We start from the raw sequence: 12,767 nt of genomic DNA, 5'->3' as shown, positions 1-12,767 counted from the left end.
AAGATTACGCGAAGTAGTATATACTCCGAGGTACGATAATCTAGCGCAAAAGGACAAGTTTTCGGAAAAGGAAATTTTCCTCCTCCCCCCTTAGAGGGCTCGGCCACTTTTGGTAATTGTGGGGCTCGATTTTTCTTCGATCAAACTTGGTTCCTATGCTATCATTAGCCGTAACTAAGGGTATTCTAAACTCGGAAAAATTATCGGATCAAAAACTGTCGCAGGGGTATTTTGGTCATGATTTTTAACTTAGAATTTCAAAACTGAAATCCCAAAAAGCAAATTTGACAGGGACGTCACCAACGACGTTTATGACAACTAATCCTACTAGCACTAAGCTAAGGCGATAGTTTTCAGCCCAAAGGACGAAGCTTTACTCCAAAAATGGGTATTTGAGGCATAAATTGATTCCGGCGGAAATTCGGCGACATAACGGAAAAACTAATCCGACAGAAGTGATCTTGGGCACGTAAGGAAGATGTTTAGAATCAAAAATGAAATATTCAGGATAGTTTTGCAAAAAACCTCAAAACTATGAGCACAGAAAAGTCTAGAGAAAAGCTATGGAAAAAGCGATCAGAGGTAAGGATTAGCGACTATACCTCGACACCTTGAAGTAGCAACTGATTAATCGACGATCAAGCAAGAAATGAACAAAAACTCTTCTTCCTCTTCCTCTTGGTGAGCTCGCGGGTTCTTGGAGAGAAAATGGTGGAAATTGTGATATTTTCTCATCTTTCTTGCTATATATAGAGGATGGAAAAACGCGGGAAAATGAAAGTTTCGCGAATCTGATTTTTCCGGCGTCATTCTCCGTGAATTCTAAGATAGGTTTTGGCGGAAGAATTCCAAAACTAAAATGAGGTCTCCTTGTATTTTTGGTAACTAATGCAAAGTCGGTGTAAAACTATTTTACCCGATAAGTTGCTTTTTGCATCGAATGTCGGAATAGAAAACTTCCTTCTGAAGAAAGATTGAAATCATCAAGAGAAATGGGTGTACGCGTGTAGAATCTTCATTTGAAGCTCTAAATAGAAAAAGTCTTCATTGTCGGGTGATTCTAGGGTTTTGAGATACCAGGGTTTCGGTTTCGGCAAACTTCCGATGATTGGAATCGGACGTTCGTAGATCCTAGAGTTTCGCCTCGAAACGATTGTGATATATGGAAAAAAAGAAGTTCTAACATTTCTCTGAAGATTTTTGGAATTAACTTCCATCGTGCATATAAGTGAAAACTAGCTATATACTAGGGTTTCTGACCTAAGTTTAAGCGTGTAACGATCGTGCTATAACTTTTATCGACTTTGGTACAATCCTTAGACTTTTCCTGAACTTTCTCCTTCACAAATTTATTTCATTTGGTAAACTCTTGTTCAGGTTTCCCTTCACGATACGTCAACCCAAATCGTGAATAGGATTTTATTCACTTAGCATAAGCTCAAAAGCTTGGGTCTTACATTACTACCCTCCAAAAAGAAAGTTTCGACCTCGAAACTTAAGGTTCGGCAAAAGTTCTGAATATTGTTCCTTGATCTTTTCCTCTAACTCCCATATAGCACCGTCTGTGTCTTTGTTCCAAATAACTTTCACTGAAGCACTCTGCTTTCCCTTCGATTGTTTCACTCTTCTAGTCCCAAGGTTGACCGACGGCGTCTCAACAGACATATCATCTTTCAGCCCTATGTTGTCCGGCTCGACCACTTGATAACTCCTAGATGAAACATTGCGTTAGAATCTAATAGTCCATTAACGTCACTTCCAACTTCGTAACTATCGTCGCTCGCACCATGAAATCAATCTTCTCCTTAGTAACCGTTCAAATTAAAACTCGACTTGAGTCTTAATACCTCGTGCATGACAAGACTCATCCCCTTAATCATCAATTCATCGACCACTCATAAGCTAATCATCCTCTTAATATCCAACAATCCATTATTGTTGTCTTCGTACTCAAAACCTTCCTCACTCAAACCAATTTAGGCTTACTGAAGTCCCTAACACTTCGCATAAATCGAGATTTATCCTCTAGAAGATCCAATCATAACTATACCTCAAGTATTCATCTTGATACGAACACTTCCCTTTCTGTAATTTGACCATCCTCCAATCATTTCAATACTTAGTCTCTCGATCAAAACTTGACAAGACTTCATGCCTCATGCGTTCGTGATCAGATCGATTGATCTAAAATCTAAGCCTTCACTAACTCGATTTCTTTTCCTCTCAACTGTTTTATCCTGGTGTCACCAATGCTAATCGGCGGTGTCTCGAAAGACAGATCATCCTTCAACTCAATGTCATCCAGCTCGATAACATGTGTCGGATCGGCAATATATTTCCTCAGTTGTGACACGTGGAATACGTCATGAATGTTCGATAGAAATGGAGGTAGTGCAATCTGATAAGCGACTGGTCCAATTCGACGAGTGATCTGATAAGGTCCAATAAACTTGGGCGTAAGCTTCTTTGACTTGATTGCTCGACCAACTCCCGTCGTCTGAGTAACTCTTAGAAACACATGGTCTCCTTCTTCGAATTCCAGAGTTCTGCGCCTTTGATCGGCATAACTCTTCTGTCTACTCTGAGAAGTCTTCATCTTTTCTCTGATCTGCTTGATCTTCTCAGTCGTCTGTTGTAGAAGTTCTGGTCCTACTAACAGATTTTCTCCATTTTGATACCAACACAAGGGTGTTCTACACTTGCGGCCATACAAAGCCTCATACGGTGCCATACCTATACTCGTATGAAAACTGTTGTTGTATGTGAACTCAATCAATGGCAATAGGTTATCCCAACTGCCCTTGTTGTCTAACACGCAAGCGCGTAGCAAATCCTCCAACGACTGGATTGTCCTCTCAGTCTGTCCATCAGTCTGCGGATGATAAGCAGAACTTAGTCTCAGCCTTGTTCCCAAAGCCTCTTGAAGAGCTCCCCAAAAATGTGATGTAAACTTCGGGTCTCGATCAGAAACAATACTTGTTGGCACCCCATGAAGTCGTACAATTTCAGCTATATAAATCTCTGATAGTTTCTCCACGTTGTATGTAGTCCTCACAGGTACGAAATGAGCCGACTTAGTCAATCGATCCACTATTACCCAAATAGAATCATACCCCTTTTGAGTTCTTGGCAAAGCCACTACAAAATCCATCGATATGCTATCCCATTTCCATTCTGGTACATCCAAGCTTTGTAGCATACCTGAAGATTTCTGATGTTCCACCTTTGCCTTCTGACATGTCAAACATGCAGCTACATACTCAACCACTTGCCTTTTCATTCCTGGCCACCAAAAATTTACCTTCAAGTCCTGATACATCTTTTTCATTCCTGGATGAATGCTTAACTTGCTCTTGTGACCCTCATCCATAATCAATCTTCTCAAGTCAGGGTTGTCAGGTACACAAACCCTATCCTTACACCGTAGGATATTGTCACTTCCTACCTTGAATTCCGGGTCCTTACCCTGAATTACCAAGTTCCTTTTCCCGAGCAGAAACTCATCTAGTAACTGTTGGTCTCGGATTTCTTCCATCAATCCATTGGTAATTCTGATCATTCCGAACTTCAGTTCTCCTTCGGACAATCTCACATCTAAGCTCAAATCTCTAAATTGTTCCAGCAATAGCAGCTCTTTCACCATCATCGACGAGATGTGCATCTTCCTGCTCAAGGCATCAGCAACAACGTTCGCCTTTCCAGGATGATATTGCAGGGTGAACTCGTAATCTTTGAGAAATTCCATCCACCGACGCTGTCTCATGTTCAGCTCCTTCTGCTCAAACAAGTACTTCAAGCTCTTATGATCACTGAATATGGTGAAATTGCATCCATATAAGTGATGTCTCCAAATCTTCAGCGCAAATACGATGGCAGCTAGCTCTAAGTCATGAGTTGGATAATTCTTCTCATGCACCTTCAGTTGTCTTGAAGCATAAGCAACCACCTTCCGATGTTGCATCAGCACACATCCCAAACCTTGATGCGAAGCATCACAATATACCTCATAAGGTTCCTCCGGTTGCGGTAAAACGAGTACAGGTGACGTTGTCAACCGTTCCTTCATCGTCTGAAAACTAGTTTCGCACGCTTCAGTCCATGCGAAAGGTTGGTCCTTCCTCGTAAGTTGAGTTAACAGTCCAACAATCTTCGCGAAATTCTCGATGAAACGGCGATCGTATCCCGCCAAACCAACGAAACTCCTGATCTCAGTCACTGTCTTTGGCCGTTCCCATGACAATACGGTCTCTACCTTTGCTGGGTCCACAGCTATCCCCTCCTTAGAGATCACATGGCCTAAGAATTTTACCTCTTCGAGCCAAAATTCGCACTTAGAAGGATTGGCGTACAGCTCCTTCTCCCTCAGCACTTGTAAGACTTATCGCAAGTGCCCCTCATGGTCCTCAGCATTCTTTGAGTAGATCAGAATGTCGTCGATAAACACCACGACAAATCGATCCAAGAATGTATGGAACGTCCTATTCATGTAATCCATGAATATCGCAGGTGCGTTTTTCACCCCAAATGGCATCACTAAGTACTCATAGTGTCCATAACGGGTTCTGAATGCCGTCTTCTGAATATCCTCGGTCTTGACTCTGATTTGATGATAACCCGACTTCAGATCGATCTTTGAGAATATCGCAGCTCCTCGCAGTTGATCCATCAAATCATCAATTCTAGGTAACGGATACCTATTCTTGACGGTTACTTTGTTCAGTTGTCGGTAGTCGACACACAATCTCGATTTCCCGTCCTTCTTCTTCACCAATAAGACTGGCGCTCCCCAAGGTGAAACGCTTGGTCGGATAAATCCCTTCGACAAAAGATCTTCTAGTTGGGACTTCAATTCCACTAGCTCCGCAGGTGCCATACGATATGGTGCAATCGAAATCGGCCCTGTTCCCGGTACGATGTCTATAGCAAACTCAGTGTCGCGTACAGGCGGCAAACCAGGTACATCGCCAGGAAAAACATCTGTGAAGTCCCTCACCACTGGAATACTGCCAACTTCCGGGTTCCTTTTGCCCTCCAAACTTAGCAATACGGAATACTCTTGAGATCCCTCGTTCAAAGAGACGCTAATGTGATTGGCGGATAGATACTCGGAAAGATCCGAATTAGGAAATACCACTCTCTTTCGGTTGCAGTCCAAAAGACAATGATTGTGGGACAACCAATCCATTCCTAGGATAACATCTAGGTTCCTAAGAGTTAGGCATACTAGGTTAGCATGGTACTAGGATAACATCCTATGCTTAGTCAAAGAAACAGTTAGTACTCATCACAAGATAGCATCTAGCATAACTATACAATATGATTAAGCAATAACTTCAATCAATTCTAAGCGAAAAATCGCTTGCAGACAATCAATTTTCACTCTTTGCAGAGTCACACAACCTAGCACAGAAGACCTATTCCCAACAACTCCCGAAAGACTCGACCGTGCTCTGATACCACAGTGTAACACCCCGATTTCGGTGGCGTCACTTTAGTAACCAAAAGAAACTTAATGCGGAAAAACGTGAATATTTTTTTTCGATAATGATAAAGACAAGACTGAATTAAATAAACGCAAATGCGAGAGATAGCAGAACTAATACACAATATATATTACAGCCCCCGCTGTAAGTAGCTAGCCTCGTCACGAGTAACCTCCAGTGACGGAAAAGAGAAAGATGTAACGCCCGTAGGCAATATGTACAAACCAAATTTAAAGGTAAGTGTCCGCAACACCATCCCTCAAAACTGAGAATAAGCTGACCCAATGGTCTGAAAATAAGACCTCCTAAGTCCAACCAACTCTCTGTGATCCCCGTAAAGAAACCACACAAAAAGCTATCGGTGGGAAACTACCCTGTCCCAAAGGAAACAAATGACAGTCAGAGCTACGACTCTACTCCTACACTAATCCTAATCTCGAGGAGCTCACACCAGCACTAAACCTACGTGCTAGCATGATCGTCGTCTGAATCAGAATCCAGAACGACCAAGTCTAGGTACACTACCCGTCCTCCTCTCGCCACAGCGATACGCTCTGGTGCTGGACTCACGGGCTTAGGGCCCGATCCATGATCATCTATGACAACAATGGTGGGTGAACTGGACTCTGCCGAAGGCACTCCCACTGGCTCCTCCTCTGAGGGATCCTCCTCATCCGAAGATAACGGTGGCGGTGGTGGTCCTCCTGCTCCTGGTCCGCAATGCACACCTGGTGGCAAGTTGAAACTGACAGTGCATCTCCGCAGCACTCCTGACGTCAAGACTCCTACCCTATCTACATGGTCCTCCATAATCCGCCCCGAGTACGTCGCTCGATGGCTAGCGGGGTCTACCACCCACGAACCGGGGTCGTCCTGGTCAATCATCTCGTATCTAATCCCCCCCGAAGGGTGGACCATTGTGAACCAGTCCGCAATGGACATCTGACAAAGGGCGTTGTCCGCCAAAACACACACAGAAGACGCGAGGGTCAACTCCAAAGAATTATATAATTAATAGCACCGATAGATACAGACAATATAATAGCCATTTAGGCTTATAGCTAGGGATAACATCCTAGGGTTGCATATTCCACAAAGAACATAAACGACAATAATAACAATTAACATGTTCCAAATAGGACTAACAAGTAACAATCACACTCAACAACTAAATTAGTATGCATGTTGCATGATATGCAAATGACGGTTAACCCAGTTAACCACATGCATTCCGGAAACGGATGGACATCAAACGGATCAGCCCTAACACCAGCCACGGTGGGACCATTTCGGCCCGCGTGCCTCTTACACCACACAAAGGTAGTCAGATCAGCAGTAAACCCGAGGGTCTGCCATTTCGGTCTGCTACAAGAGTCGTCTACAAACGCTCTTACACGGCATTCCGGGTCTTATGACCATTTTGGAAACCGACGAGGTCCAGAGTACGTCCTGTGTTAATACCTCATTAATGTTGCATGAATGCAGGATGATTAGTCAAACAACGTCTCCGAATCTCACTCGACACGTCGCCACGTGTTCTAGCTAAATTAAAGTCTCTAAAAGCTTACCCTAAGGTAACAGTCGATTCTGCGACAAAAGACACATCTTCACAACAACACATAACTCATGATGATCTCCAAATCATCCGACTCATCTCAATCCGATGGTCAAAACTGCTCAACGAGCAAGAGTATCAACATACTCGGAAACTATCAATTTCCCGGACTTATCCCCAGGATAGTCCAACAACACAGCTGCTCCAACAGCACAAGAGTATCAACATACTCAAAACTTCTCAACTTCCTCAACACTTGGATCTGACGACACTTCTCGTTTTCCAAAAACTAAGATTTGCATCCTAAGCTTCCTTTCGAGTTTGTTATCATTATTTGAAGATTTAGAGGTTGTTTAATGTCTTATGAGTTTTCTTTACAAAATAATATCCTTTTAGTCTTATCGCAAAATCTTATAAACTCTCGGGATCTCCTAATCCCCAACTGATTCCAGAGAATGTCTCGATCCATGAAAACCATAACAAGGCCCGAATCTCATTCATCCTATCAAACTTTCTCAAAACTCTCAAAATAAAATCGGCATGACCTGCCCGCTATTCTCACTACTCAGAATCTCAGATTTCATTGCAAAAGCATAATTAACTCAGCACAATCAATCAACATGTCATATATCAACATATTAAGCAATAACCACGTAGCACTTAGCATATAAGGCATGCATCACACATCCTAAATTACCCAATTAGCACTTAGCATGTAATTCACTCTCAAAAGCATTCAGTAGATGAATCATCTACATTGTCAGCCGAAGCCTCAGAAAACATTTTTCCAATCAAACACAAACAAGTGCATAAACAGTAAAAAATGTCGAGAGCATCGACCCTAAGCATTATCTAGAGATTCAGTGAGAAGCCCTCACCTGTAGGTTCTCCAGAGTGATCTTCGAACTCTTCCTCACAAGCAAAGCGTTGCTCCTCAGGAAATTCCTCAAAAGCACCTTTAAAGTAAAACCACAGAATACTATCAGAATCTATCGGAAACTAAGCTATCAATACTTACTAAGATTACGCGAAGTAGTATATACTCCGAGGTACGATAATCTAGCGCGAAAGGACAAGTTTTCGGAAAAGGAAATTTTCCTCCTCCCCCCTTAGAGGGCTCGGCCACTTTTGGTAATTGTGGGGCTCGATTTTTCTTCGATCAGACTTGGTTCCTATGCTATCATTAGCCGTAACTAAGGGTATTCTAAACTCGGAAAAATTATCGGATCAAAAACTGTCGCAGGGGTATTTTGGTCATGATTTTTAACTTAGAATTTCAAAATTGAAATCCCAAAAAGCAAATTTGACAGGGACGTCACCAACGACGTTTATGACAACTAATCCTACTAGCACTAAGCTAAGGCGATAGTTTTCAGCCCAAAGGACGAAGCTTTACTCCAAAAATGGGTATTTGAGGCATAAATTGATTCCGGCGGAATTTCGGCGACATAACGGAAAAACTAATCCGACAGAAGTGATCTTGGGCACGTAAGGAAGATGTTTAGAATCAAAAATGAAATATTCAGGATAGTTTTGCAAAAAACCTCAAAACTATGAGCACAGAAAAGTCTAGAGAAAAGCTATGGAAAAAGCGATCAGAGGTAAGGATTAGCGACTATACCTCGACACCTTGAAGTAGCAACTGATTAATCGACGATCAAGCAAGAAATGAACAAAAACTCTTCTTCCTCTTCCTCTTGGTGAGCTCGCGGGTTCTTGGAGAGAAAATGGTGGAAATTGTGATATTTTCTCATCTTTCTTGCTATATATAGAGGATGGAAAAACGCGGGAAAATGAAAGTTTCGCGAATCTGATTTTTCCGGCGTCATTCTCCGTGAATTCTAAGATAGGTTTTGGCGGAAGAATTCCAAAACTAAAATGAGGTCTCCTTGTATTTTTGGTAACTAATGCAAAGTCGGTGTAAAACTATTTTACCCGATAAGTTGCTTTTTGCATCGAATGTCGGAATAGAAAACTTCCTTCTGAAGAAAGATTGAAATCATCAAGAGAAATGGGTGTACGCGTGTAGAATCTTCATTTGAAGCTCTGAATAGAAAAAGTCTTCATTGTCGGGTGATTCTAGGGTTTTGAGATACCAGGGTTTCGGTTTCGGCAAACTTCCGATGATTGGAATCGGACGTTCGTAGATCCTAGAGTTTCGCCTCGAAACGATTGTGATATATGGAAAAAGAGAAGTTCTAACATTTCTCTGAAGATTTTTGGAATTAACTTCCATCGTGCATATAAGTGAAAACTAGCTATATACTAGGGTTTCTGACCTAAGTTTAAGCGTGTAACGATCGTGCTATAACTTTTATCGACTTTGGTACAATCCTTAGACTTTTCCTGAACTTTCTCCTTCACAAATTTATTTCATTTGGTAAACTCTAGTTCAGGTTTCCCTTCACGATACGTCAACCCAAATCGTGAATAGGATTTTATTCACTTAGCATAAGCTCAAAAGCTTGGGTCTTACAATGTGGGTCCCTTTGTTATTAGTTTAGAGGATGTGATTTGTTATTACTTGAGATTCAAGTAACTTATTAAAGGGAGATATACGCGGGTTGTTTATTGTTGGAACAAATCAGTGATTGGAGATTTGTTTCTATTCTTAAGTCGTTAATCACTCATATCAAATCTTGGAAGATTCTGTGCTGATATGAGTTGGATTAGATTTGTTCTTAGCCCAAGAAACCCTAGTGCCGCCTCTGCTGAAGTATAAAAGGACAAAGAACAGGAGCTTGAAGACACGGAGAATTATATTGAAGATTGAGTGTTTTTTGAGAGTGTAAGTTGTTCTTTGTCGTTGTTGATTGTGAACAAGTCTTGCTCATTGATTCTATAAAGTAAGACCTTGTTCTGTGTTGCGTTTGAGTGTCAAACAAACTTTGAGTTATTGTTGTTACCAATCACAGAGGCAGTGATTTAGGAAAAGTGAGAGGGACTCCCATACTTAGGCTGTGGTTCTAAGTAGAAGACCACTGGGTAGATTATGTTAAGAACAATGAACTTGATGTGTTCATGTGTGTCTGTAACACCTAGATCTGGAGATAGTGGAATTCCTTTTCTTTGGGCGAAAGCTAACCAGACGTAGGTGAAGTTTCACCGAACTGGGTTAACAACTTGCTGTGTCTTGTTCTTTTTATTTGTACCTGTGTTTGTGCGTTTTCAGTCATATTGTTCTAATCGATTGTCCCAGCATCGTGCAGGACATCTGTTCTAAGGGATCTATAATTTCAATTGGTATCAGAGCAGACACCCCTGTTCTGTTTGGGTGAGCTCCAGGGAGATACTCTCTTGATCTCATGGACAGTAAGGAGGGAGGATCGATTAATAGGCCACCAATCTTGGATGGCTCTAATTATGATTACTGGAAGGTTCGCATGACAACTTTTCTCAAGTCTATTGACAACAAAACTTGGAAGGTTGTGGTCAAAGGTTGGAAACATCCTGTCACAGCTCAAGCTGAGGGAAGCACATCTATTCCTGAAGAAAAACCTGAGGATGAGTGGACAAGTGCTGAAGAAGAAGCTTCTCTGGCAAACTCAAAAGCAATGAATGCAATCTTTAATGCTGTTGACAAAAACATGTTTAGATTGATTAATACTTGCACTGTGGCCAAAGATGCTTGGGAGATTTTGAAAATTGCTCATGAAGGCACAACCAGGGTAAGGATGTCTAGACTCCAGATGCTTACCACTCGATTTGAGAACTTGGCAATGACAGAAGATGAGACAATTTCTGAATATCACATGCATGTTCGTGATCAGTCAAATACTTCATTTGCTCTAGGAGAACCCATGTCAGATGAAAAGCTTGTGAGGAAAATCTTGAGGTCTGTAACCAGCAAGTTTGCAATGAAGGTCACTGCTATTGAAGAAGCTCAAGATATCAGCAGTTTGAAAGTGGATGAGCTAATTGGTTCCTTGTAGACGTATGAATTGAAAGTGGGTGAGAAACCAGAGAAGAAGACCAAAAGTATTGCCTTTGTATCCAACACTGCTGAAGGAGATGATGCTGACAGTGAAAGTGAGAATTTATCAGAATCCTTGGCTCTTCTTGCTAGAAAATTCAATAGAGCTCTAAGGAAGATAGACAGAAGAAATAAGCCTAATGTCCAGGACATTAAGTCAGACAACTCCAAATCCTTCAATTCCCAGCGAAAGGCCAAAGAGGAAGACAAATCAGACCAAGGCAAGGGTGTTCAGTGTCATGAATGTGAGGGGTATGGTCACATTAGATCTGAGTGTGCAACCTATTTGAAGAAACAGAAGAAAGGTATGGTAGTTACATAGTCAGATGAGGATACTGAGGATGAGGAAGAATTATCTGCCAACAAAGTGAATGCTTTTTCAGGAGCTGTTAATGACTCAGATTCCAGTGGGGATGAGATGACATATGAAGAGCTAGAGGAGACATACAGGTTGTTGCACATCAAATGGAAAGAAAATTGCAAGAGGTTGAAGGAGCAAGGGGATGAGGTAGAACTACTCAAGACTGAAAATGAAAACCTGAGGGGAACTATTGATAAATTAGAGGATGATCTTGAGGATTGGAATACAAAACTGAAAGATGTTGAAACTGTAGAAAAGGCCAAACTTCTCCTAACAATTGTTGAGCTTCAAGAAAAGGTGTCCAATCTGATAGGAAAACTTGAAACAACATATAAATCAGTGCGTATGCTGAACAGTGGATCCAACATGCTAGAAGAGATCTTGGAAGAAACTAGCAAGCAAGGAAGAAGTGTGAAAGACATTGGTTTCAGTTACAAGTATGAGAATAAAGGAAATCAGAAAGCATCAAAGAAGTTTGTGAGTGCTAAAGAAAACTCTGAGTTCAAAAATCCAGTTAACTATCGGATGTCAAACCCGATGTCACAACATGTGCCTCAACATACAAATACTCAGAAGTTTACTGCACCAACTCCTTGGAGATGTCATTACTGTGGTAGGTTTGGTCACATTAAGTCTTACTGCTTCAAGCTATATGGATATCCCAGATTCAGAAGGTCCTCAAATCATCCCAGAAGGCTTGGATACCCAAAGGTGAAGTCTCTTGCCTCATAGCCCACACATCTTTCAGAGTTTCATCAAGTGAAGACTGGTATTTTGATAGTGGTTTCTCAAAACACATGACTGGAAACAAGGAGTATCTGGAAAATCTTAAAGAATACTCCAGTATATCTGTTACCTTTGGAGATGGTGCTAAAGGAAAAATCAAATGCATTGGAAAGCTGGTAAACTCTGGATCTCCAGATCTGAATAATGTTCTACTAGTCAAGGGATTGGCTACAAACCTAATCATTATAAGTCAATTGTGTGATCAAGATCTAAATGTGTTGTTTAGCAAGACAGAATGTATGGTTACTACTAGTAATCATAAGGTTGTGATGAGAGGTGTCAGGTCTAAAGACAATTGCTACATGTGGGTTCCACAAGAGAAAGCACAGGTGTCTAGATGCTTGATATCAAAGGTGGATGAATTGAATCTATGACACCAACGTCTAGGTCACATCAATCTCAAGAGTATGCAGAAAGTTATCTCTGAAGAGTCTGTTCGAGGTCTACCAAAGTTAAAAATAGATGAAGGTAAAATATGTGGAGAATGCAAGATTGGGAAGCTGATCAAAACGTCTCATGCAAAGCTCCAAAATCCAACTACAACAAAAGTCCTTGAACTACTTCACATGGATCTAATGGGGCCCATGCAAGTTGAAAGCTTGGGATGTA

At 41.4% G+C, this 12,767-nt stretch overlaps 1 protein-coding gene across 1 annotated transcript; it reads left to right on the top strand.

Moving 5' to 3' along the window:
- The first annotated feature begins 10,712 nt into the window (after positions 1-10,712).
- Positions 10,713-12,532, top strand: LOC130736517 (uncharacterized). The gene is made up of 4 exons (XM_057588341.1): positions 10,713-10,856; positions 10,971-11,232; positions 11,395-11,849; positions 12,038-12,532. The coding sequence occupies exons 1-4, from the start codon at positions 10,713-10,715 to the stop codon at positions 12,530-12,532; spliced, it is 1,356 nt and encodes a 451-aa protein (XP_057444324.1).
- The last annotated feature ends 235 nt before the right edge of the window (positions 12,533-12,767 follow it).

Source organism: Lotus japonicus, chromosome 2, assembly GCF_012489685.1.
Source record: "Lotus japonicus ecotype B-129 chromosome 2, LjGifu_v1.2".
Lineage (NCBI taxonomy): Eukaryota > Viridiplantae > Streptophyta > Magnoliopsida > Fabales > Fabaceae > Lotus > Lotus japonicus.
Note: the sequence above shows the minus strand (reverse complement) of the source record. Positions and strands in the feature narration are given on the sequence as shown.

Coding starts and splice junctions, on each gene's coding strand:
- LOC130736517 (XM_057588341.1), top strand. CDS start 10,713: ATGTCTAGACTCCAGATGCTTACCACTCGATTTGAGAACTTGGCAATG. Junction 10,857..10,970: donor CCATGTCAGATGAAAAGCTT/GTGAGGAAAATC, acceptor GGTTCCTTGTAG/ACGTATGAATTGAAAGTGGG. Junction 11,850..12,037: donor AGAAAGCATCAAAGAAGTTT/GTGAGTGCTAAA, acceptor TGGATATCCCAG/ATTCAGAAGGTCCTCAAATC.